At 37.7% G+C, this 26585-nt stretch overlaps 1 protein-coding gene across 1 annotated transcript; it reads right to left on the bottom strand.

The window, feature by feature from the left end:
- Window positions 1-432: 432 nt before the first annotated feature.
- ninj2 (ninjurin 2) lies at window positions 433-26580 on the bottom strand. The gene is made up of 4 exons (XM_084408306.1): window positions 26467-26580; window positions 21518-21619; window positions 1734-1944; window positions 433-1636 (listed from the first exon to the last, which is right to left on the bottom strand). The coding sequence occupies exons 1-4, from the start codon at window positions 26485-26487 to the stop codon at window positions 1488-1490; spliced, it is 483 nt and encodes a 160-aa protein (XP_084264432.1). The 5' UTR covers window positions 26488-26580; the 3' UTR covers window positions 433-1487.
- Window positions 26581-26585: the final 5 nt, after the last annotated feature.

The following is a 26585-nucleotide window of genomic DNA, read 5'->3' as shown; positions in this document are numbered from 1 at the left end:
TAATTTGGGGTTTGACTGATATTTCTGCTTGTGAAACTGAAGCATGACTGCAGGAAAATGTTTCATAGACCATGAACAGGTTCAGGATGTTCTCTCTTGTTCAGTTCCCTTTAAGGGATAGTTCACCCAAAAATAAAAATTCTGTCATCATTTACTCCCCCTCAAGTTGATCCAAACCTGTATGGATTTCTTTCTTCTGTTGAACACAAAAGAAGATATTTTGAAGAATGTTTGTAACCAGACAGTTGACGGTAGCCATTGACTTCCATAGTATGAAAACAAAAAAAATACTATGTAAGTTAATGGGTCACCTCAACTGTCGGGTTACCAACATTCTTCAAAATATCTTATTTTGTGTTCAGAAGAAAGAAATCCATACAGGTTTGGATCAACTTGAGTAAATGATCAAAGAATTAAACATTTTGGGTGAACTATCCCTTTAACCGAGAACAGTTTATAAATTAGCCTATAGTCTCTTTCCTTTAACGATGAGTTATCAGATTATCATTGTCAGTAAATTACACCATCATTCTTACTGAAAACAGTTTCAAACTGCAATGTAATAAAGCAACTGAACCAATTCTATTTACAACCCATCATTATTTGAACTGGACAGTCTGATGTTGACCTATTATTAATATTATTATTTATATTGATTTAGTTACTGTACATAAATTCAAAAGACAAATTTTATTAACATTTAAAGCCTGAAAGGGATTTATTCGTTTTTATTACTTGTTTCCAATTGCCTGTTAGTGTAATATAAATACGTATTCCACTAGAGGTCAGTATAGCTTTTCCTGTAGAAGATGAAAGAAGCATTACATTGATCAAAGTGAAAATAAGGACATTTATAATGTTACAAAACATTTCAGTTTCAAAGAAATGCAAAATTCATTTTTTTTTTAAATACACACAAAAAAAATTACACAAAAATACTAAGCAGCATTGATGATGATGATGATGATAAATGTATTGTGAAAAGCAAATCAGCATAGAATGATTTCTGAATCTATCTGTCCTCTATCTATCTATCTATCTATCTATCTATCTATCTATATAAATACAGTAAATTGGATGGCATACAGTTGAGTAACTCATGATAAACATTTATTAGTTTTACAATTGACAGGATGAATAGAACACTTATTAGATGATATATTCATGTTATACAAGTTTTGCTTCTAGGTAATATAAAATCACCGGACAGTCTAGGATAAATGAATGTTTATAGACTGTTTAATATAATGCCCTCTCAAGAAATAAATTAAAAAAGACTTTTAAATAATCGTGTCTTATATCAAACATCAAAGCCAGGAGGAAGTCTTTCATGAATTGATGTGACATCATAACCATTAAAAACATGAAAGAAACAGTCACAAGCTTGATTAAAACTCACTTTGCTTATAGTGTAGCACGCATATTCAACTTTGATATATTTTTTTCACATGTCAAGACAGAATCCCCTATAGGATCTTACAGACAGTTTACTGTTTAGGATAGAGACCTGTCTTCTGCACCCCAAAAGCGGTGATGAAGATGTTGATGATGACGGTGAGAAACACCAGCCCTGTGGCCACATTATTCATTATGTCCAGCTTCCTCTGATTGGCCACATCATTGAGGTTTTTGCGTGCTGAAAAAGAAAGATTGTATTACTAAATCCATTTTGATTAACCCTTTAAAATCCCTGACAGATCTTGTGCATGATGCATGATGTATTTGACGCTCACCCATGTTGACGAAGAGAGCTCCTGCGAGCACTTGGAAGAAGAGTGACGCAGCGATGAGGATGATGACAGTGAGGAAGTACTTGAACTCAGGGCCCTGCTCCAGGACGGCTTTCAGCTGAGAGGCGTTTGCCATCAGCAGCGCCACATCCAGCATGCTCTCTGCTATACTCTTCTTAGTGGCATAGTGGTTCAAGTTGAGAGGTTCTGCGGGCTGACAGAGAGAAATCAATTCAACTTAAAATATTACATTCAAATAAATATTGAATTCAATTAAAATGGGCTATGTATGATTCAGAAACTGGTGTTATTAGCACCACTTAACACCGGTGGCCGTTAAGTGAACTGCAGCCAGCAACCAGGCCTGACGTACAAGGGCCCTGTCCCAAATGGCACACTTCATATGCACTTTCGGTCTTGTGGACTTACAATGGATGCCGCGTGCGCGTGTCCAGTAAGTCCGTGAGACCATAGGGTGTCCCATTTGTCATTTTAGGCCTTTAGACGGGTGCTCGCGAGCGCCCCCTTTGCGGTCGATATGTGCCCTCGATGCACCCTTTTTCCGAGCCCGCACTGATGCAGACTTCTTCCCGACAGTCAAAGCGGCGTTACATCACGAAAGTGCGGACTCGTAGGAAGACCACGAGTGCTTAAGGTGCCATTTGGGACAGGGCCAAGGACGTGATTCAATGACCTGATAGGCTATAATCATGGAGAAGATATTTAGTTTTTTGTTTAGAAGTACACTGTAAAAAATTTGTAACACTCCCAAATCAAAAATTTCAATTGACCGATAACATCTAAATTTTTCAATTGGCCCAAGTGAAAATCTGTACATTTAATTTTAGAATTTACAGAATTTCACTTGGGCCAATTGAAAAATTCACTGCAATTCACTGGCATCATGTCGACAGATTAGGTCATTAAAATGACACTGTTATGATAGTTTGATTATGAAGTAGAATATATTTAAGACTGTAGATAGCTATGTGAGACTGTAGTTTGAATTAATCCTTTTTCGTTGCATGACACAATTACATGATTCATTTACAGTGGGCTACACACTGGCTCTTTCGGCATTATCCTGAACGACGTTAGGTGAACGACGTTGTATTGTAGGTATTTATAAGCATTCGGTTCATGTGTCATCTCTCGGGAGTGCGCGTAATGTCACATTCTTTTGATTTTCCAGGGAAATACGTCCCGAGTACTTAAAGCAACACCAAAACACTTTTTCTCTTCGGTTCCCCTACAGGTTGGAAGCGGAATTGTCCTGTCGTAAATAATTTACCGTCACACGCACGCTATTTGTTTATCCAGCACTGGCTTTGGAAATAACGATGTCCACAGACAAGGTAGAGTATGTTGCATGATTTTTTGAAAGTATGATGTATTGTGACATCAGAAACGGCTATTTTTAATATAGGCTCCACATCGGCTATAGTAGCTAACGCTTGCCGTAAAGCAAGTCAAATTTGTTGTTTCATTCGAACTACAGATCCGCTGCCCGATCTGGCAAACTTGCGGTACTGCGGTTATAGCCGATAGAGGGTCGCAAAGCGAATGCAGAAGTGCTGTTCACCCTGTCACGAGTTGATGAACCACTGAAACGATTTTGGAAACATTATTTTAAGGTACAAAATAATCTTTGGTTTGCTTTAACATAAAAATCAGTCTACAGGCTTTCATAGACAACCTAGGAAGTCGGGGAAGGTCTCGTTTTTCAAGTTTCGTTACAAGCTGGTCTCACATGGGCAATAAAGACATTATAGCCTACATTATGTGCAGCTTCTGTGCTTTGCAGTGTTGGCAAGTTGGCACAGGTGGCGAAGTAAAGTAAAGCATTTTCAGACTCATATGCATAGGCTACTGCATATAAATTAATTTACCTAACAATGTGCTAGCATTTTTTATTTATTTATTTTTTAGCTGAGGAAACCAAGAGACCAAACCTCATCTTTAGAAGAAATATCAGTGGTTTCCAGCAGTGGTTTTATCTGTGAGATAAGATCCTTCAAAGTGAGAGAAGTTCTTAGTGCAAATGGAAGAAGGCTGAATGAACCCATTTAAATGTCAAAACTACCGAGCACATGATGTCTAGAATTCTTTCACACAATCTCATCTGGACAAACACTCCAACCTATTTTTATTTTTTTTTTTCAACAAAAACAAATACATTCTCAATTTTTTTCCGCACACAAATAGTTAATTTCATTCACAAAAATATAAGTAGGCTATATAAATATTCATTTATATAATGTATGCATTAAAATCTTTAAACAGAACAATTATATCACACAAGCTATATTGTGATTTATGCAATAAAATTAAAATATAACTATATAAAAAAGTCTGTGTTCTACATGGATGTTTGTGGTGATGGCTAACATAATTTATGGACTGTTTAATGAAATGCACTAAAGAAACTGTGAATATTCTTAAGGTTTTTCACGATAAATGAATGCAATGACTTTTAATGAGTCATGAATTTGACCACTGCAGCTACCAATAGATGGCAGCATTTTACTATAAATCTTTCAATCTTCAATGTTCTTTTTGTAGATCACAACTTGGGGGCGCTAGATATTTAAATCATCTTTTTTTCTATCTTTCTTTCTTTGCATGATATATTTTATTATTTAAAAATAATAATAAATTAAGAAAAAAAAAACATTATAAAAAAATTCTTCTAAAATTAGTACATTACCAAAATAAGACTAATATGTAGCCTACTTTACTGCCAAATAAACACTGATGATACATGTAGATTTTTTTCTCAACCCACTAAACTATTATTAAAAATCATCATCCACACCCTCTCTTGCTCATATTGTATTTCGTATCTCTCTTACGCCCTTCAATCCTTTCTATCAAATCTCAAAATCAATTTAACATTTGCGCTTCACTTCCTGTGTTTCATGATTGCTCTTTTTAATCTTGTCTCTCCTAACGTGCCCTTATCACTGTCTACAGGACCTGTTCGAGACATGTGGACTGAAAGAGATTGCAACTACATCCACATGACCTCGGGCAGATGTCTTATCTACATCAGAACAAACATGCATGCTTCATACATGTGTGACATATGAAGAGCTTGTTTTGTAAGGGAAAAAAACGGAATCCTCTCCACCAATCACGGCACAGTAAAACGAAGACCAGGCAAGCGTCCAAATACCACATGCACAGGCTCAGTGTTTTCCTTAATGATGGGGAACGTTTTTCCTTTTTTCTTTTTAAAATAAACACCATGGGAGAGGTCAGGAATATTTTACATGTGGGGCCCGTGTAGTTGGCCCACAGGAAGTCCACCTCCCCACCCACTCATTGGCTGCTCTCACGTCCAATAGCAAATGGGAAAGGGCGAGGAGGGTTCAATCAAACAAAATAACGTTTTTTGCTCCGTCTTCTTCTTCTCGGCAACCACGTCTCACAACACACGCAGATAAGAAGGAGGGTCCTTGTAAACATTCAAACCCTCTCTGCTGGTTTGAAAACACCTTGTTCGCCACAGAAAAGAGAAAAACACACATAAATAAATTTATTAGTACATTATCCGTATTTTTACGGAATTATTTTTTACAGTGTGACTCTCTAAAACTATTTATTTTATAATATTCATTTTATTCTGTCATATGATCTCCATCACGGTTAACGTATTCTTTATTTTAAATCTTTATTAAATAAATCTGTACAGTATAGAGGAAATGATAATTTAAAGTAATAATAATAATTGAAGCAATAAATATTGAAATTGTTTGTGATTATTTATCTGTTTGATTAGATTATCGATAAAATATACAAATAAATTAGAAAAATAGGACAAATAAATGATGAAAGTATGGTCAAATGATTTCAAATTTACTTTATAATCAAACTATCCTAAAAGTGTAATTTTAATTACCTCATGTGTTGACATGATGCCAGTGAATAGCAGAGCTTTTACAAATATATGCACGATCAGCAGCAATAAGTTGTTGGCTGCAGTTTACTTAATGGCCACCCATGTGTCGTTAATAACAAGGGTTTCTGAGATCTTCATATAGCATATTAAAATGGGAAAATACTGTAACTGAATAAAAACACCAGCAGTGACCCAGTACATTTTTGTAGTGGGAAACTTGTTTAGTCTGTGAATGAAGTATTATTTTGAAGTCAGGAAACGGTCACATCGCCAGGCCGCTGGGTCAGATCTATTTTGCTCTATGTTTCCTTTCTTTCATTCATTCATTTTCAAGTTACTGTATGAGCCACTCACATTTTTAAACCAGCAGCGGCATGAACTGAGAACAAATTCTGTTTACTTTCAATGGCGTAACCCTGGTCAATTAAAACCTTCAAAACAAAGGAGGCATTGGAACGATGCTGTCCCCAAAGGCAGGAGTAGTTATGAAATATTGTCATAAAAGCCCTTTCCTTCTTTATTGCGGTATGGGGAGTGCTGAAAAACAAAGGTCTCTCTTTCTCTACTGGATTCATATTACGATGATATTGTGAGATTTTATGACTACAAGAATTCTCTGCCGTTCTGTGCTCTGACATGCCAGGATTACGTGACGATGGATTTAAAACCGGTTTTTACGTTTGGGATACAAGTGGTGATATGAAAGCTACTGTACTCACTAACCTGTGGCAAGAATGTAAAGACCTGACATTTGCCCTTCAAGCATTTATAAAATACAGACTTCTTTCCTGTTGGACATTCTGGCCTGTATAGCATGACCTTTGACCTCAATTTCTCTGCCCGGCATCAGAGATAAAAATATCAGAGTGTGAAGAAATGTCACAATCAATCAACAAGTGCAGTTACATAAAAAATATGTCAGAACTGTCAAAACTCCCACTATATTGCAACATTAACGATCAATGTCATCATGGCAACCTGGGATCCATGTAAACAGAGCTGGTAAAGTTATGTTGCCTCAGACCTTTCTGAAGTGAGCCAATCAGGGCCAGGATGAAATGGCATTCTAGCCAATTAGAGAGTGAATGGAGCTTTAGGAATGTGTTGACAGGTCGTTTGGGGCCCAGAGTATTCTGGGAATTTAAGGGAATTCTGGGAAGTTACCCAGCAACTGTAGGGGATAAAGAACACATGGAGTATTACAACATTACATTCACTTGAAGCATTACAAACATTTAAAGATGTGTAATAAAAAAAAGCAGAGAGTCAATATTTCACATTTATACTGCCCTATTCAAGTTTGTTTTGCCTAATATGATAAATAATTTTATTTCAAAAAAATGTAAGACTCAAAATGGGAAATGAAGATTTAACAGATTTTTAAAGCATTGTTTTCTACAGGTTAAATGGTTACCAGTAGGTGGCGACAGCTGTCTTTAGGAGTGTCTTTATGAGTGAATGCTTTTAGTTCTTGAATCACCACCTGATGCGTTCAAGTGTGTGTATCTGCAGGTCAGAGTAATAGGCTTGCCGAAAGATCTTTAAAATTGGTTGCGAAAGCTGTCTGTTATGGTGTGGGGTAGGGTTAAGGGTTAGTTTCTGTTGTAGCATTGTGCACCATTCAGCACGCCCCTACCTTTAGGCAAGCCCATTACGACCTGCAGCTATCCTATCGTTTGTTTAAACGCACTGAATAATTCACGAACGAAACACGCGACTGTTCTTTCTGTCTCATTTCGAATTCTTTACCCTCCGCAGGTCGCATTTGTCAGCCGCATACGTCATCGAGGCTCTCATTTCAGAAAAGCAATCATTGCATTCCAAAGTAAGAAAGAAATTGCCGTAATAAACACCTCATAGTACATTTTTATAACGGTTGCTTTTCTGAAATGAGACAGCTGAGATGACAAATGCACTGCTTTTATAAGTGAGTCGTTGTATTATTCACTCAACCAATTCGTCCAGATTCATTAAGGAACAAAACACCAGTATATAGCCCCTTTCACACAGCGCGTTGATCCCGGGAAATTGCCGTAAAATTGCTAGAGTGCCTTCTGCGTGAACGCAAACACGTCCCGGAATTGATGCCGGGATGGGGACCTAGTAACATTGCCGGGATCAGTCCCGGAACGAGCCCTGTGTGGACAAAAGCCAGGACCAATGCCGTAAGGGGTGTGTCGTAGTGATGACGCACGTGCCATCGCACAGGCCTTTCTACAACCTATGCTACAGCAAACCCAGTGGCGCTACTGGGGAGTATGGACTCGTCTTCGTGTAGAAATGACGAAATCCCGTTATCCCGCTTCGTCTTCATTTGGAACTGACAAACTCTCAATATTGTATCTAAAATGGAAGTTTCATTTATTAACTTCTTGTTTTTATTATGTAGTAGTAGCCTTCATCGTACTGTAACGGAACGTCTTTGTTATGCAGTATTTTTTATTTTTTTAAGGGCACTGAAGGCCTTGCACTTTATACTTTATCACTTAAGTATACTACAGTATAAATCTGATGTCAAACTCTTGCTTAAACTGTTCCCTCACTGAGAAAATAAGTGCTTTTGAGAGTGTGTTTAACAAACTTCACATGGACGGTTTTAGTCTGTATAAACCAATAAAAACCGGGCCTTTTATCACTGACAGCATGTCTGCATTTGTGCAATAACAGATTTATTTCTAAGTCTATGTGAAGTTATCCGCGGGGCGTATTGTGGGCTGTTTAGATTGGTAGAGGGTCACGCTATGTTTATAATGACAGTTGCTATAAACACTGGAACATCTTCACTTCATATTAAACACAGGGAAAGTGGAGGCAGAGAGGGTGCGATGGGACACGCCCCTTCCCGCCCACTGAGCCCGCGGCAGCTGTCACACCTGAAGAACCGCATGACACCACATTCACATAATGACAATGATGATGATGATAGATAGATAGATAGATAGATAGATAGATAGATAGATAGATAGATAGATAGATAGATAGATAGATAGATAGATAGATGATGTGGCTGTAAATGTATTAAAGTACTTAAAGCAATTAAGATTCATTCCTTTCAGAATATAGGTCTCTAAAACGACACTGTGCATCTGTAATAAACTATTAAAAAGTCGCTGAGTAACTTGCTCATAAACAGACTATCACCTGCACTGACTTCCTGCCACTGTGACTCTCCAGTGTGTCACTTCTGCTGCTATTGTGTTCATACGGGAGGCAGGGAACATGTGTGTTGTTTTCACACGGGTAGAGGAAGGGGTTTGTGTATTAACTGTGGTTGACTTAATTTGAATTTGTCATGCGGATGTGGCTAAATAGCGGCTGAGAAAAAAGACAATTTAGAAGCAGAAATAGTGAATAGAAAAAAAGTGTTGGTTCTTCTTTTGAGGTCGTAGCTCACCAAATATAAAGCAGTCCATACATGCAGACACCACAGTTAAACACGCTTTCTATACAATAACACACATATGAAAGCAAACATATGGTGTATCGCCCCACAACACCCCTCACTTTCTGTCTACTGACTAGACCATTTTCACTTCCCAGAATTCACTTCTGTGGGCGGTCTAAAAGGTTGGAAATGTGTTTTTTGTTAAACTGTGATTGTGTTTTCACTCATAACCTTTGGTGATGCCCTTCTTCCTTCTTCTTACCGTCATGAAAAAAACCCAAAAAACATTATATAATTACTGAACCCATAGGAGAAAATAACTTTCCTCTATTAAAACGGGAAGTTTGAGTGGGAAGGACATGCTAACAGCTTTGTATTTACATTACAGAAAATGATTTGCTACTTTATATGGTCAGATGTAGTTGGTACAAGGGGGAGGGAAATTCTCATTCTAGAAAGCATTTGATTGGACAAAATGAGTGAGTGCAGGATGAGTCTTCAATATGTCAACACAACACACTTATAGTCAATCAGCAGTAGGGGTGTATACACTCATGATGGGGGGAGGAGAGAGAGAGAGATTTGAAGAAAGACTGTAGAAAGAGAAATGGCTGAGAGACATTAAAGAAAAAAAGATCAGAGGAATATCACTGGAAACTGGTATGAGCAGACAAGAGCTTTAGGACCCAATAAAGCTTTCCAGTGCTGGAGAAACCTGAAACTGGAACACAGAGGTTGTGTTGTTTCTACTCCATATATTGATATGCCAGGTTTCACAGAACCAAGATATGCTGTTGTTGCTTAATGTTAGCTTACCCTGGAAATCCTGAGTTCTCGCGAGAGCACAAGTTGAGTTTGCTCAGCGAGTTTACTCTGGCGTTGAGTAATGATGCTCATTAAATATGCCCTTGTATCTGAGCTGCACCAATCACATCGGGTTATCTGATATAGGCGGGCCAGAGGCGAGATGAACAGATGACGACAGCGCTGCGACGTCGAAGTCATTAGTAAACATTGCAAGATGGCTATGGATGAACACCAGTTGTTTGAAACGGCTTTGGCCGCTACAATGAACGAGTTAGACTTGGCTTTTTATCTAAAAGAAGAACAGAAGACGGCGCTCGAATCGTTCCTTTGCAAGAAGGGCGTTTTTGCTGTTTTGCCGACCGGATGCGGCAAGAGTCTAATCTACCAGTTAGCTCCGCTAGCTAAGCGTATGGGGCTTGTTGTGATTGGTCGTAGTGTTATCCAATTGCGTGCAGTGAGATTTTCAAATGCACGCTTGGTGCCGCCCCTCGAGCTGGACGATTTTCATTAGTCGATGCCAGACCATTAATCTTTCAGATTTAGGTCTGGATTTCCAGGCTAATGTTAGCTAGTAACAGGCCAGCTTTGAGCGTCATTGTGTGTCTGGAGCTGCTGGCGACTAACAACCAACTCTCGCTTGTATAAAATGTAGGCTATGTTCTCTTCATTGTTGTTCGTTCATCATCTTCACATTCTTTTTCGTGAAGCATTATTTTGCTTCACTTCAGCTGATAAAGAGACATCCACTGTATATTGCGTGTTCATGTATTTTGGGGGCGGAGCAATGAAGGGATCGGTGTGTTTGTTTGGGTTGATATCAAATATCAACAGTGTTTCTCAGAAATCATTCACAGGTCTTTTAATACGCGTACTGTAACATGTCAACATTTGTTTCAATTGTGTCTATTTTATTCTGCTTTTAGAAGATACATTTGAAGCAAAGGTATAAATGAGACCTCAATGAGATGGAAAAGCCAACCTCTGAGCATTACAATCATCTTCTGGGTATCATAAAACACACACACACACACACGCATGCACACACACACACACCCTGTTTGGCAGAGTATAATACTGTGCAAAGTCATAAAGGAGCCCAAGGGAGACACTTCTCTTAAAGAATTCATGCTAATATCATCCCTGACCCTGGTCTGCTTGTCAAACCACTGTGTCAAAAAGGAGTTATAGAACAGGAAATGTTTACTTTACTCTTTAAGCTTCAGGATAAAATTCCTACCTTCTCTTTCCCATGTACCCACCAAACATCCTTTATATTTCCTGTAGTGACACAAGGACGAGTAAATGATCAGATACGGTGCCTTAGTGGGTTGTCATTGAAGTGAACTACATGGCATGAGCGGATTGGGAATGTGTGTGTACTAAACTATAGCTAGGAGACACAACTGTCCCCAAAAGTGAGCTAAATCTGACCAAACGTCCCTTTGGGGACGTCCTCAATTGCAAAACTCAAACATAAACACTTTTATATATATATATACGTATATCAATTTTTTCTTCTAACACTAAAAAATGACTTTTTACAGTTTGTCATTATAATTATAGTAGCTTTATATAAAAGTGTATTGTTAACAATACAAGTTTGTCCTCATTTACAAATGTGTGTGAGTGTGTTCTGCTGGTTTTTTTTGGGGACAAAGAGCTGGACAACTGGGGTGTCACTTCTATAAAATGGGTCGTGATATTCACATTAACCCAAGACCAGTCCAGCAATGACACACACACACACACACACACACACACACACACACACACACACACACACACACACACACACACACACACACACACACACACACACACACACACACACACACACACACACACACACACAGTCTCTAAAAATTGCTTTAGAAATGACATGCAGAATGCACAATAGCCACACACACACACACACACACACACACACACACACACACACACACAGACACACACTGTCCTCCTCTGTCCTTTGATAACCAGTTTATCTGCAGCACTCGGCTCAGGGCTCTCTCTGTCCCTATCTGTCCTGGAAACAATAATAAAGAGAGAAAAGGAGAGATGGAAATGTAAATGGAAGAGTAGAGGATGTGTGGAGCAGGTTCCTGAGCTCAGGGCGGAGGTCTGTGTTTGTCAGTTCAGTTTTCCAGCACCATCTTATCACCCAGCTTTCTCTCTCTCTCTCTCTCTCCATTCCTCCCTCGCTTTTTCTATCTCCCCTGAGCTCCCTGTGTTGTCCCTCCCTATGAAAACATGATGACCTCAGACAAACTGGACAAACGGACCAACATCTCTGTTACGAAGTGACATAAGTGTTTCACAAAGTTTGGCTGTGTGGCATGGAGAGCGAAAAAAAATTATTTAATTTGTCTAATTTATTTAAAACATTTTCAAAGTAAAATTGTATTAAATTAAAAAAATAAATGCCATTTCATTTAATTAAATATATTTTTATCCTATCATCCAATTCCTATTATCAAATTTATTTTATTTTTGTTTTATTTCACATTACTGACTGTAAAGTATGGATATGTGTTTAGAAAACACTTGGATATTCGCTTAGAAAGTGAAAGAGATATTAGACGTTTTTTTTTTTTTAAATGTAAACATTTATTTAATTTAATAAAGTTAAAGTTTAACGTTAATAAAACAATTATATTACATTTATTATAATTTTATTTTAAATATATATATTTTTTATTTTACACTGTAAACAGTGATCAATTGACTCAAGTGAAAAAAGTGAGAAAATCCGTTTTGGGAATTATTAAGTATATAAACTTCATGCGTAATTGAAAAAATTAAGCTCCTGTGACAAGTTCACAAGTTATTTACTTAATAATTTTAAGGCAATGGGTTTTCTCACTTTTTTAAGTTAAATCAACCGATAATTTTTTACATTGTAACAAACATGGCATGGGATGTAAAAGAGAAATTAGAAATGAATGTACTATAACTTAGATTTTATTTGTGCTTAATTAAATATATCATTAAATATATAGCTTTTTTTATTGTGTTTATTTATTTTTTATTAAATAAAAAATTTCTGATAAACCTGCATTTTTCTATTACCATGCCAAATCTTATGTTGGTTTTAACTGTATCCAATGGCATATATTTGTATTCCCATCCTAGCAACAAGCTATAAGATAAAAGTGCACATTTGCAGTGCAAACAACCCATTTCCCCCACTTGTTAAAAATGTCCACGATTCTCTCATTATCATCACTGGCCTGTAATCATAAAAGAGGGCACCAGATAATTTTTTATTTTTTTTATAGCACACTCAAAATGATAGATGATTATACTGCAGGCATTTTGCCCTGTCAGACTGACCTCGAAGTTACTCAGATTTATACACTATGCTATATCATTATACCAGTGCTCTTTAATTGTCTCTTTAGGTTAACACACTCTAAAGTTAGAGTATGTGTGAATATGTGTGTCTGTGGAGGGGTGTGGTTGGGATAGTGTTGGTATGGCATGGCATCAAAAAGGCAAAATGGCCTGGATTGGGCAGCAGCAGCTCTGGAAAGCCCCGAAACGGCTGACTGCTTTAGTCATGGCTGCTGTAGTCACATGGGCTGGAATGTCTTTCATACTGAATAATACAGTTGAAACAGCTAGAAATGTGAGTGCAAATCCCTGCTCTGCTGGTCAATGAGTTGACAAACAGCTAGAGGGAGACAGGCCTTTCATGACCCTCTGTGTGTGCGCGCGTGTGTGTGTGTGTGCATCTCAAAGCACTGGTGTCATATTATAGTGGGAACGTCCAGTTTGTCAAATGACTGCTGGAGTGCCTGAAAAACACATTAGGCTTTATTATCTGCCTGTGTCTGTGCTTAGAACAATCTCTCGGGCGCGCTGACTTCAGATTTATGGGGCTGTGATGACTCATCCAGCTCTGAAGGCCATGTAGTGTCTGAGATACTTCTACTGGGGTGTTCGTGGTCTCATGCATTACCAACTTTGTCCTGCAGGGGAACAAGAAGCTCAAAGAAACAGAGGGAGAAAAGAACTACCAAGCAGAGCAAAATATTATTGCTCAGATGTTTCCCTTTTTATAATTGTTTTAATAAAGTGTCATTTTAGTTCCAGATGTTTCTTTAGATGTTATCTTTTTTATCCTATTTAGTGCTCAAAAAATTAAAAATGTTTTTAAATTGTTATACGGTAATTTGGAATATTAATTTTAAACACAAAACTATATATATATATATATATACATATATATATGTGTGTGTGTGTGTGTTTATATATGATTCTCTAAAAACTATTACATTTGAAGTGGAATAAATGAAAAAAATGCACACAAAATATTATGTATTGGTTTTTTTTTTTAAAAGATTGTGATTTTAAACATATTTATTTTAAATACATAATTTTTTTTATGTTAAAATGTCAACGATTGTGATTCTTAGCTGCCATGGGAATTCCATTCTGTTTATTAAAATACAACAATGCAGCGATTCCTTTGTGAAAGTCAAAAACAGAAGAACTAAGTGGCCAAAAAAAACTGTTCAAACGAAACAGAGAAAAATAGAAATGTTTTTGTGATAATTGTGTGTTCACATCAATCAGAGAGCAGTGTGTGTTCCCAGGGACAGGAAGGCATCTGTATGAGTCAAACAGGCAACATAAATAATCTCAGAATACATCAAGCGTCTCTCCTGACATCAGGATGGACGGATGCCAAACAGTCACAAACACATGTATACTGACTATACTATGCTGAACAGCCTCAAATGGGCCACTCTTATTAAACAAGCTCTGAATGTCACGTTTGTTTGTGTATTCGTCTGGAAAATTAATTTCAGTTGGATGAAGTGCATGGAAACCCAAGGTCATGACATTTCTTTGGCCCCCAGCATGAAAACGCACTTGAATTGGTTTACAAAGCATTGCTTTGTGGTCTAGGGTCTAAATACTATCCAGGCACCGCCTGTTGACCACAACACATCTTCAATAAAAAATATTTGACACCTTTTTTCATTGGTTTAAAAACCCACAATCGACTCACTGTGCCTTATAAACATGTTTTCAATCAGTATGCCATTAAAGCAGCTGGACTCTTTAGACGAACAGGCTCCTGGATCGCTGTCAGTGTCGTATGGGACTAAGGTATTAAATCCACACCCGTATTAAAGTCTGGAGCAGCCCAACACCATGTTTAACAGACATGCCTCTCATAGTATGAGTTACTCTTTGTGGCTAAAGGACACAGGTTAATGCATAGCCTAGCATAGTAAAAACACATCGGCCGAGAGTCTGCGAAGAAGAGGCTTCCTGAGGGAAAGGTTATATAACAGGAAATAGTTATATAATCTCACACATATGCTTTTTATATAATGTGGAAGTATGTTTTTTAAATACATATATATTTTTGAAACTGAATGTGGAGGATTTTAACTGTGACAAGATGACTGACAGGGCAGTTTAAACTGCACGACAGAGCGGTGCTACACACACACTCAAAAGTATGTACTTTTTCTTCATATTTAAGTAAATGAGTAGCCTATATTTTCACTGAGTCTGTTGCAACGCATTCTGGGACTGTATTCTTTTTGAAGATTACGGCTGCGTCCGAAAGCATCAAGGCATGTCCGAATCCGATTTTTGAAGGCAGCATATAGATGTATACTCCGCTGACTTTGATATCCCACAATCCTTTGCGTTCCATTCCATAAAAGTTAAGCTAAAAAAGAAAGATGGCGTCTGAAAGTTGTGGTTGGTGGTCAGTTTGTGTGTAAATGTACGTTTTTGAGCAACGTCTTCCACTTTTGATGTCATTTCTAGCGAGAAATTACTATTAATTACTAATTTTTCTCATATTTGTGAAACATTGAATATAGCGCTATAAGGTGAATTGACTTGACTAGAAGGCAACATGATGATTCTGCTTAGTCTTTGGAAAAAAGTCTTAATGTCGGGTGTGTGTGTGTGTGGGGGGGGGGTGCATATGGTTCCCAAAGAATTTAATTTGGAAGCAGAAGGCATGACCCCAGAAAACCCCACATGTTTTGCTTCCACATGTGACATCTCAGCATGAGACTTTCCTCCAGGGGTTTCCTGCCTTTCAATGCGGAGCACCCACTGGTTTGGACCACTAAAGAACGCTGTGTTTCCTTCCCTCCTTCTCTCTGAGAAGTGCTGTCGAGGAAGAAACGCAGACAGATGTGACTGGATAAAGTAACTTAAACTGACAGCTGACCCATGAACGATCAATCATGCTGTCAGTGACAAGCCATGTTCAAACACTCGCCCAGCAGTGCCATGTGTGTGTCCTATACCAGTGAATCCTGATAAAGAAGAGCTACACATGCCTGTTTTATGAAAACAACCAGACCAAAGTGTGACTGTTTATGTCTTGAGATCTACAGTAGCCATAAAACTATTTGGACACTTAAGCTACGCTTACAATTGTCTGAACTTCATTTCAGTTGGTGTTTGAGAAGTTCACACAGGTGTAGTTCATCACATTATATGTTTCTCTAACGTTTTTCCACTTTTTTCAGCTTCAAACCTAACTTAGGCCTTCAGTCGTCAAAGTTGAAATCCTGTCTGACCATAATGTTTACACATTAGGTCAGTAGGCGGAGAGTAGACGGTCTTTAGTGACTGTTCGAATGCATTCGACCACATGAGTGTTTACACTACGAAAGCAATCCGGCTTTTGCGTTTTCAAATACCTCTGGAAGTGGTCGAAAGTGGACAAGCTCAAAATATTTTGGACCCCATACATCTGTATTTAGGTGTCGTCCTCTGGTAATCGGATTGCTGAAACTGCTTCTTAGTGCCAAGTGTAAACAGGGTCTTTTATGTTGATTTGGTCCTCAAGAAACATTTCTTATTATTATTATTATAACGTGCTATTATATTTCTCTCCGAAACGGTAGGAAATTAAATTAGATTTAATAGAGGATTTTAACTGTGACAAGATGATTGATAGGGCAGTTTAAGTGACAGGATGCACGCGACAGATCCGTCCGATAAAGATGACGAAGTAGTATGTCCCAAAGCTTGCCTACTTTTTTGCTACACATTCAAAAGTAAATACCTTTTCTTCACAAAAAGAGTACATACTTTTATAGCGTAGTGTAACTTAGGCGAATTGGGACGCAGCATATGGCTTTACACGATGACGATCGATCTGATTGGTTTTAGGTCTATCTAATTGCGCCCAGAGGCATTTGAGCGACGTCCGTTGGTGACGCCCCTTTGGAAATGAGTTATTAATGAAGCTTTGCCAGACCATAACCCAGTTACTACTGAGAATGGTCTGTTTTTTTGGGGTTTTTTTTGTGATTTTTGCCTTTATTGTGATAGGATAGTATAGAGTGGACAGGAAGCGAGGTGGGAGAGAGACGGGGGACGGGATCAGGAAAGGTCCACGAGCCGGGATTCGAACTCGGGTCACCTGAAGCACAACGGCGCCATATGTCAGCGCGCTGCCCATGAGGCTATCGGTGCCGACGAGAATGATCTGGTTTTAACCAGGCTACAAAAGAACAGCATTTATCTGAAATATTGCTTTAATATATTTAATTCTTCACCGCTTAAGAGTGCTTATAACGCAAACATCTGCAGAATTGTGTATCGTGTCAAACCCACAAAGCAATAAACATGTTGTCACTAGGACACTAAATCAAGAAGATCAAGGTGTCACAGACGTGACACAACCGCAACCTCAGGTTAGGGCGTTATTCATTCAAATATGGTTGTAGTGTCAGTCGATATCTTTAAACAAACATTCAGCAGAACTGTGCCAGTTTCAATTTTCTTTCAGTTGTTACTTTTTAACCATTCTATCAAAGAGCTTATCGTGTCTGCGGGGTGGTCACGGATGTGTTCACAGGCTGGTGCAACATGTCCTCTGTGAGATCTCTCACCAAGAGGCCCCTGTGAAAGCGGCCCCATTACCCCTTCCCACAGGTGAGGGAATATGCACTTCGCATATCTCATTCTGATAGCTCTGACCCTTGAGGACCCCATCAGGCTTGAATCCAGGGCACGTCGTGACCTATTGGTTCAGTGTCCCTGTATATATTGCACATGCATGACCTCAGTGACATACACCAAAAATTCCCAGAACTGTGTGATATGTTTTAGAGATGAAAAATGCTGACGAGAGGGCGGAGCAACCTGTCACTCACATGAGATCGACCAAGAGCAAACCACTACTTATCCAATCAATTCCCAATGGACAAAATCAAGTATTTTCTACGTATGTTCTTGTTCGAGAAGCCATTTTACTTGGATATATATCACAATACATAGGGAAGAAGAGACTATTGCAACTTCTGTTTCATGACGACTTTAAGATAGATAAACCTTTATAGCTTTTTTATAGATTTTTTATGGCTTAATTCACACTGTCAGTTTTTGGGAGATTAAAACATTCACATGACACACAGCTCATATCTCCATAGATGTAAGTTACCAAAACCACACATGAAAACAGTTGTGAGTCATAAAAATGTACGGGTGTGAGTTCAGTTATAACTGAATAGAATTCTATTCTAACATTCAATAGAATGCGGTTGTCACTCCTGTGAATAACTGACCTGTGTGTGAACGTAACCGAATTATGGACTCAAATACAGGATTGACAACCGTATTTTGTTACTGTGTGAACGTGGTCAATGAGTAAGTGTTCAATATAAAAATACGTTTGACAATGTCCAGACAGAATTAACTTAACACTTTTTCAGTCTTCAGCTTTTCTAGTCCATTTTATGACTGGGAGTCAGATTCAAAAAATATTTCTTACTTTAATAGAAGACCTATTTTGCTTGTCATTATATACAGGAAATTATTATTTAAAGCTAAATGCGATAAAGAATAGCCTTTTTAGTAAAGCTTGTGAAATCAGTCATTTTTCCTACTATTTCTGATTGTGACTTTGAGAAGATGTCTTGCATGCATCTGTGTTCATCTACACATGAACTATATAGATATCTGTGTCCAGCTGTCACTGTGGTGACCAGACATCTAGCAGACAGATGACTGTGATCAGAGGAGGAGAGCTAAACATTAACCAGTGAGTTATTATTATTATTATTATTATAGCAAACAAACCTAATTACCAATAAGCCTGTTTAATGCACTTACATAAGCTTCAATGGCCTTCAGTGTAAACCTCATGACTGCATCACTCTTATCTGCTTTCGTTTGAAGTTTCAAAATCATCAAATTACATATTAAACTTAAAAATTGCACGTTTGTTTTATTATAGCTAGTAAAAACATGGTGCTACAAAATGCACTGCATCTCATCACGTGACTGCTTTACAGGACCCCTTCATAGATGACAACATAAGTGTGCAAATCTGTTTTTCATCCCACATCTGGAAACACTTATTTCTCCCAGAATTCCACGGTGCATTCGAGTATTTATTGTTACTGCAACAGCAGCACTGCATCGTGGGACATGATCCAGACAGATCTATGCATTGCTTGGATTTCCACGGAAATTCAATATGACTTCAACACGTGGTCAACTCCCAGTCATGAAGCAAGTAAAAAAAGCAGGGGAAAATGACACGAAGTTGAAGGGAATGCATTCAACACGTGGCTGTGTTGCTTTCAAACGTGTCACACTAGTGTGAGAGATGCCAGATCAGGTGCTACTGCCCACTATAGAGCCCGGTCGAAGTGGCACCAATGTGCCATCAGGTCAAAGAGTAGTATAGCCAATTCCCAGAAATGCCAGTCATCATCCTGTACTTCACAAAAACACTCCAAACGTTTCATTAGAGAATACAAGGAAACACTGGAGAGAATTAGATGTAAATTGCACTGCCGAAGAAATACAGCTTAGACGTGCACAAATCATTTAAATGTCAAAAGATCCCTATCTAATAATATATGATATCGCATACCTGTAATGCACATATCCAAGTTCAGATGACTCGGATTTTACATCCGATGAACCCCCATGGTCGTTGTTATAATCAGCGCATTATCTGGCAATCTTTTTCACAGGGATAATCGTGTTCTGTAATATCATATAGTACCCTGCCTGCAAGCGCCGTGTAATCCAGAGGAAATGGGATCCGAAGCTCACTGTCATGACCGTGGATTAGTTTGGAGACCCGCCGATCCACGCTTCTCTGTGTCGTTCTGCTGTAAGTGACCGGACTGAGACCTTTGTTTCATAACTAATTTGTCTTCGCTGCTCGGGCCATGGGCAAGTGTTATTAAACATAATAATATAATGTTGTTATAAAATTAACAAGTCAGCAGATATGACATTTGGACATTTACTGGGACATGCTTGGCAGATGGATGTGAGGCAAGGATAGTATTTGACAAACAAATCCGGCAGGAATTTGTCCCTAGGAAGTGGAATTTAATATATGCCACTTATAATAGAAACATGTCTGAAAAGGTCATTGAATAAAACCTTAAAGGGAAAGTTCACCATAACAAGAAAATTCTGAAAAAAAATGCATAAAAATGCAAAATATACTGTTCAAATGTTTGGGCCAGTAATTTTTTTTTTGTTTAAGAAATTAATACTTTTATTCAGTAAGGATGCATTAAACTGATCAAAAGTAACAACGAAGACATGTTACAAAAGATTTCTATTTCAAATAAATGCTGTTCTTTTGAACTTTTTACTCGTCAAAGAATACTTAAAAACACTGTATCAGTCTCCACACAAATATTAAGCAGCACAACTTGTTTTAAACACTGATAATAATGACAAATGTTTCGTGAGCAGCAAATCAGCATATCAGAATGATTTCTGAAGGATCATGTGACACTGAAGACATGGAGTAATGATGATGAAAATTCAGCTTTGGCCACAGGAATAAATTACATATTAAAATGTATTTAAATAGAAAACAGTTATTTGAAATTGTGGCAATACTGTACCATACCTACACAGAAATAAATGAGTGACACAATAGTTTCACTTTAGAATACTATTTCAAATAATTAGTAATTCCTTATGAAAGATTTGATAATACTTGAGTATTACCAAAAAAATATCTTCTTTTGTCTTACATGAAAGAAATTTTGCCATACAGACATTTGGAACGACATGAGAGAGAGTAAATGATGACAGAATACTCATTTTTGGTGAACTATCCCTTTAAGAAAAAACAAACGAGTAACTGAACTTCAAACTGTATTTTATTCCTAAATGAAAGTTATGGTGGTCGAAAAAGTTCCAAGAAACTTTAAAAAAAGATTCAGAATTGCCTATTTCTGTCATCTGAGATCATGAGCCATCTAAAAACATCATGATGCAAAAAATAGACCTTTTGTAAGCTTTTTTTCCCCCCAGAATTGCACTTCAACAGACTTTTTTTCTTTTTTTACTGGACATGTACAGTTTCCATCCAACAGAGTGTTGTAATTCTCTCCCTGGGAAGCCTTGGTTGTCATAGGTTCGTGACAATCCTCCTGACCCCAGTATAATAGTTTTGTAAGTGCATGTTTTGTTGATCTTCGGGTACATTAAATGTTCAGTCTGTCTTTGCAGTCCATCACTAATTGATATTTGATGGATTCTTTGAGTGATGCTTCAGATGAGAGAGAATTATACATGATCCCCTTCCTCTAAATACACAGAACATTCTGCACCCCGACGTGAGGACAGAGAAGGACAGAGATCAGGAGAAAGAAAATAAGGAATGTCATGTCGCAGCCCCCAAAGAAATACCAATGGCTAGACGTCTCAGCATACCTGTGGTCGATCTGTACGTCCTCTTGCTGCTGACATGGCGAGTCCCGGATGACTGTCGTCGATGTGTACGGCTGAATCGTAGTCGAGATACGCTCGGAGTTCCTTAGAAAGGGAAAGTGGGAAAGTTGGCAAAAGCTTTTGAAGAAATTCATGGCACACAGCAAGGACAGCCGTCCAGACAAACAAGTGTGTTATTCACTTCTTTCTCTTTTTTTTAAGTCCAGCGCCACTCCAACCCACTGGACTGGGTTTACAACAAAACTGAGCACTCCTTTGTAAACAGTAAACCAGTCAAATATATCCAGTGTAATCACAGTCTGCGGAGTGGAGAAAGACGAGATTTTTCGGTTTCTTGTTCAAGTGCCCAGTCAGTATTATTAGACTCAAATTCCCCAAATCCAGTCAAAGACTTCATTCAGAGCTCATTCACACAAACTGCAACATTTTGATATTTTTATAAATGTGTGGCCAATATGTGGTTAGTGTTTTAATATAAAGAACACACAAAAAATGAATTGGGGACATTGGTAAACTGCACTGATGAGTCTTTCAGAGTTAAAATATACTTTCTCCAAGTTTAACATGCAGAGACTACTTTAAAAAAGTCATTTATAATGTAGTTTGATTTTCCTAAAAAGTGTAAACACATGGCTATTTCAATATCGCTCTATTTGTTTGAGTGTCAACTTCTCATCCGATGGCATGAGTTTGGAGTAGAAGACTACCTGTTTGGCTGGACAATGAAATGACAGTTTTCAGGAAATATGTTGGAAACAGCTGTTTTTGTTTTCTACAATTAGTTGTACAGAAATTACACATTCCCCTTTAAAGGGATAGTTCAACCAAAAACCAAAGTTCTGTCATTATTTACTTTCATGTCAATCCAAACCTGTATAACTTGCAATCACAATGAAAGGTCACAAAACGCCATAAAAGTATTAAAAAATATTACAAAAAAAAACTGTGATTTGTTTGCTATATGGTTATAAGTCTTCTAAAGTATTTGAGAATCACACACTGTAACATCTAATTAGTTGGACTTACTTAAAAAAAGCATGCAAACCGACTGCCTTAAAAAAAGCAAGTAAAGTGAAATAGGAATAGTATGTGGTACTGACAAATGCTTAGTTAGTATAGTACACTTACACAAGAGTTCTAGTAACTAAAAAAGTACTGTAGAGAGTACTTGATAATTTACTTTAAATAAAATATAATTGTTACCATTGTTGTGTTTTGCAGGCTGAATGTTGAAGTCTGTGTGACTCAAGTATGATCAATTGCAAGATTGTCACAAATATAGAAGGATTATATAAACCCAATTAAAAGTTTCACAAAGTGTTTAGGATATACGTGTTAGCAACAAAATTATAAAAGATCATTAATTGACATGAAATATTCATTTATATATATATAATATATATATATATAATATATTACTTCTCTTCCTTTGAAACTGATTTCTTGTTGCAATCGCTGCATCAATGGGAAGAGATTTACAATAAATGAAGTTCCAAGTGCCCAACCAAAGGGAACACTAATCACCATAATGGTGACTAAAACATTTTAGGAAAATCAACATCAATTTATGAAGTCAGGTGATGTGATGTTCTCTCAAATTTTTCAGTTGTATTAAAATGTCAACATTCAAGATGACTTTGGGAAATGAGTGAATGCAAACAGAGAAAAGTGGAGGAAATGAGTGAAACGTCCATTAAGATTTTACCCGCCTCAAAAACCACACTCAAACCAATCAATTCATCTTAACTTGGGTTTTCTGAGTAAACAAAGAATAGTTTGTGAATAGTACAGATTACTAGATTTTTACAATTAAGTTAAGACATTAAGTAAAGTTAACTAAAAAGTGTTATTAGTGGATTTTACAGTGAGAGTAAGTGAGTTGGATCAATCTAATTTCGAAATTTATTGAAAAGATCATATTCAAAAGAATGATTTGTTCATGAATTGGACATTGGACCAGGTGAACATTTATTGGACCAGTCTAATTTCTAAATGAATCATTAAGAATGTTTTTGCGATTCAATGAATAATATTTATATCTTTAATGATTCATTTATGATTCTGTCATTGCTATACTCGTGACTTTTCCGAATCTATTATGACCACCGGTTTCATAATGCAGCAGACTTTTAGGTGTAGCCACATATTGTGTGATTAAAACTAACACAATATTACGCATATTGCATTTCAAGCCATCATACTCAAACCAGCAAGCCACAGCAGTGTGACACACATTATCCAGCGGCAACTGTTACGAGACACTTTCTTCTTACAATGTGGCCTTGGGATGCTCCCACATATTAGATAACAGCGAGCATTTGGATAAAGCGTGTCCGGTATTAAACCATGAAATAGATATTTTCATCCAAGACGACAGTGACCTGCTTGTTTTCTTGTTAGCAATTATCCGAGCGAGGCACATAACGTCCCATTATGCAGTCACAATAGTGATTTGACTAGTGAAGTCACAAGGGAGAATAATAATAGCTGTAATTACAGACACAGAGATGATCAGCTAAAGGCATCAAACGAAGCAGATGTTTCTAAAAAGGTATAAAGAGCTGAAGCGCAGCCTCCATTAAGGGTGCGGGTTGGTTGACAGAAGGCCCTTTCAACTGCAGTGCCCCGATGCAGGTATGTTAAACATGCCATGTTTGCTAAGGGTTCTGGGCCTCACTAATAAAAAGCCAAGAGCGAGGAGGAGCCGGAGAGAGAGAATGACTCGTGAGAAGGTGATAGACGGATGCCGAGATGTTTTTGCCCTCCGAAATGAAGGTTCACTTCGTCCAGAGCTTCAACTGTGAAGAACTAAACAGCAGCCTGTTTGCTCTCTTCGACCGTTCCCACAGTGACAGTTCGTGCTGGCCACTCACTCGTTACTCTACTAAAATACACAATGAGACATTAGCAGCTACAGTCACTGACATAGTGCATGGGCTGAGTGCCATTGCAGCTGCAATAGTGGAGGACACGTGGCCTTTGTGGTCCTTTGTGCTCCACTAGTGCCCAACACATCCCTGCATGTAACCTCAAACACTGAGCCAGAGCAGATGACCACTTTGAGGCCTAAAATAGACTGAATTAAAATTAACTTCTGGTCCAAGTGGCCAATGCACTGTGTGTGAGCTAATGTGTCATACATTATACAGTCAGTACCGTTAAAAGTTTGTGAAAGAAGTCTCTTGTGCTCACCAAGGCTGCATTTATTTGTTCAAAAATACAACAATATTATTAAATATTATCACAACTTAAGTTTTATATTTGAATATATTTGAATTAAAATGTCATTTATTCCTGTGATCAAAGCTGAATTTTCAGCATCATTACATCATTACTCCAGTATTCAGTGTCACATGTTCCTTCAGAAATCATTCTAATGCTGATTTGGGGTTCAAAATCATCAATTATCAATGTTGAAAACAGTTGCTGCTTAATATTTTTGTGGAAACCATGATACATTTTATTAGGATTCCTTGATAATGTGTTCAAAAGAACTGCAGAAATCTAAATAAGAAGGTATTTTAAGTAATATAAAGTAATATAAAAAAGTACATTAAAAAAGTTTTTTATTTTAAAGCAAAAATCTTACTGACCTCAGTGTACACCATATGAAAATACAACAACTTTAAAAGCTTCAGCAGAGACTAAACTCTTCTGAGAAGTATTGTTAACAGTGTGATGAAGACTTAACGACCGAATTCAGGCCATTTCCCTTTAGTTAATTAGCGAGTTTGTTTTTCCTTTACAGTATATAAAGACAACATGGTCCTCCCATCCCCTGAACTCTGTACATTGTGTTCCATCCGCTCTATACCATCAAACAGGACTTGCTTTAGCAGAAGGAACAAAAACACAGATTTCTATCAGACTATCTGTCATCACCTCGCTCTGATACCTAGAGTGCTCTGAAGAGGAATGTGGCCACTTGTACTGAGCTTTACTGTGTCATGTAAGATTCCCATGGTCATTTGCCTTATGACCAAGTTATACAATGCCTACAGTATTATTAGGATTACCTACTGAAAGAAAAAATCTTAATAACATGTAGAGCTCAGTTAAAACGAGCCTTTTTCTTTTGCATGCAATATAAATAGCTGAAAAGAAAATTCTTCAGTTATGATCTGAAATATTTCCTGGTACATGAGCTGGAATTTGAATAAAGTGGGCCTGCATATTTTCTAATTTATATGTCACCTGACTTTGCATACAAGTGCGCTGAAAGATTAGCACGTGACATCCAGTGGCTCTTTACAATGGAATGTTAAACTTTCCAGGAGGCATTTGACATGGTGACTTTAAGATAACCCGCTCACACTCATTTAGATTGTGCATTGTTTCAATCTCAGAGTAAATATTTACCTTCCGGAGTGTTGCAGTAATCTTAAAGACCAGTTTAAACACAGTAATGCACAGTGAGTTGACCCTGCACAATGTAAATATATAAATTATTACAGTTTTCATAATGAACAATCAAATGCAGAGTACGTTGGGTGCTAAGAAAGGCCTGTTTTTCTCACTCTCTCATTACCACCGCCAAGTGGATAAACGGATGTACTGAAGCTACATGATATAACATGCGTCCTCTTCCTCAGTCCTTACTTGTGTTATTCCCCTAAATAATCCATTTAGAGAAATCTTCAGTCTCACCTAAATCTACAAAGAAAGATAACGCACATTTGACACATTCTGTTTGCACTAATCAATTAGTCAAATAATGAAAGGGTTGTTAATGCAAACTTCTTTGATGTTTGCAGCAGTGTTAAATTTCCACGTGCTCTCAGTTGACCTGTATGTCAACAGAACTCAATCACTGCCTTCATTTGGGCAGGGGAACAAAGTGTACCCATCTCAGTCAATGCATCCAGGACAAACAGCCTCTCAGGCATGCAATCAAAGATGCATACTGTGATCTCGACACCTTACTGTCTTACTTGATGATGCACATCCTGCATGCTTGTGTTGCCTCGCTGGACCCCACAGGTGGTTTTATAGCAGTAGGGCCTCCATAGAGAATCTGTGATGTTAGCAAAGATCCTACTCGTGTGTGCCA

This window comes from Rutilus rutilus (genome assembly GCF_951802725.1).
Source record: "Rutilus rutilus genome assembly, chromosome: 4".
NCBI classification, from domain to species: domain Eukaryota; kingdom Metazoa; phylum Chordata; class Actinopteri; order Cypriniformes; family Leuciscidae; genus Rutilus; species Rutilus rutilus.
Note: the sequence above shows the minus strand (reverse complement) of the source record. Positions and strands in the feature narration are given on the sequence as shown.

Bases quoted from the DNA above. Each gene is read 5' to 3' on its own strand.
- ninj2 (XM_084408306.1), bottom strand. From the start codon at position 26,487: ATGCAGGATGTGCATCATCAA. The intron at 21,620-26,466 runs GTAAGACAGTAA...TCCCTTTCTAAG, and splicing joins TGCAGGATGTGCATCATCAA to GAACTCCGAGCGTATCTCGA. The intron at 1,637-1,733 runs GTGAGCGTCAAA...TTTCTTTTTCAG, and splicing joins AGCTCTCTTCGTCAACATGG to CACGCAAAAACCTCAATGAT.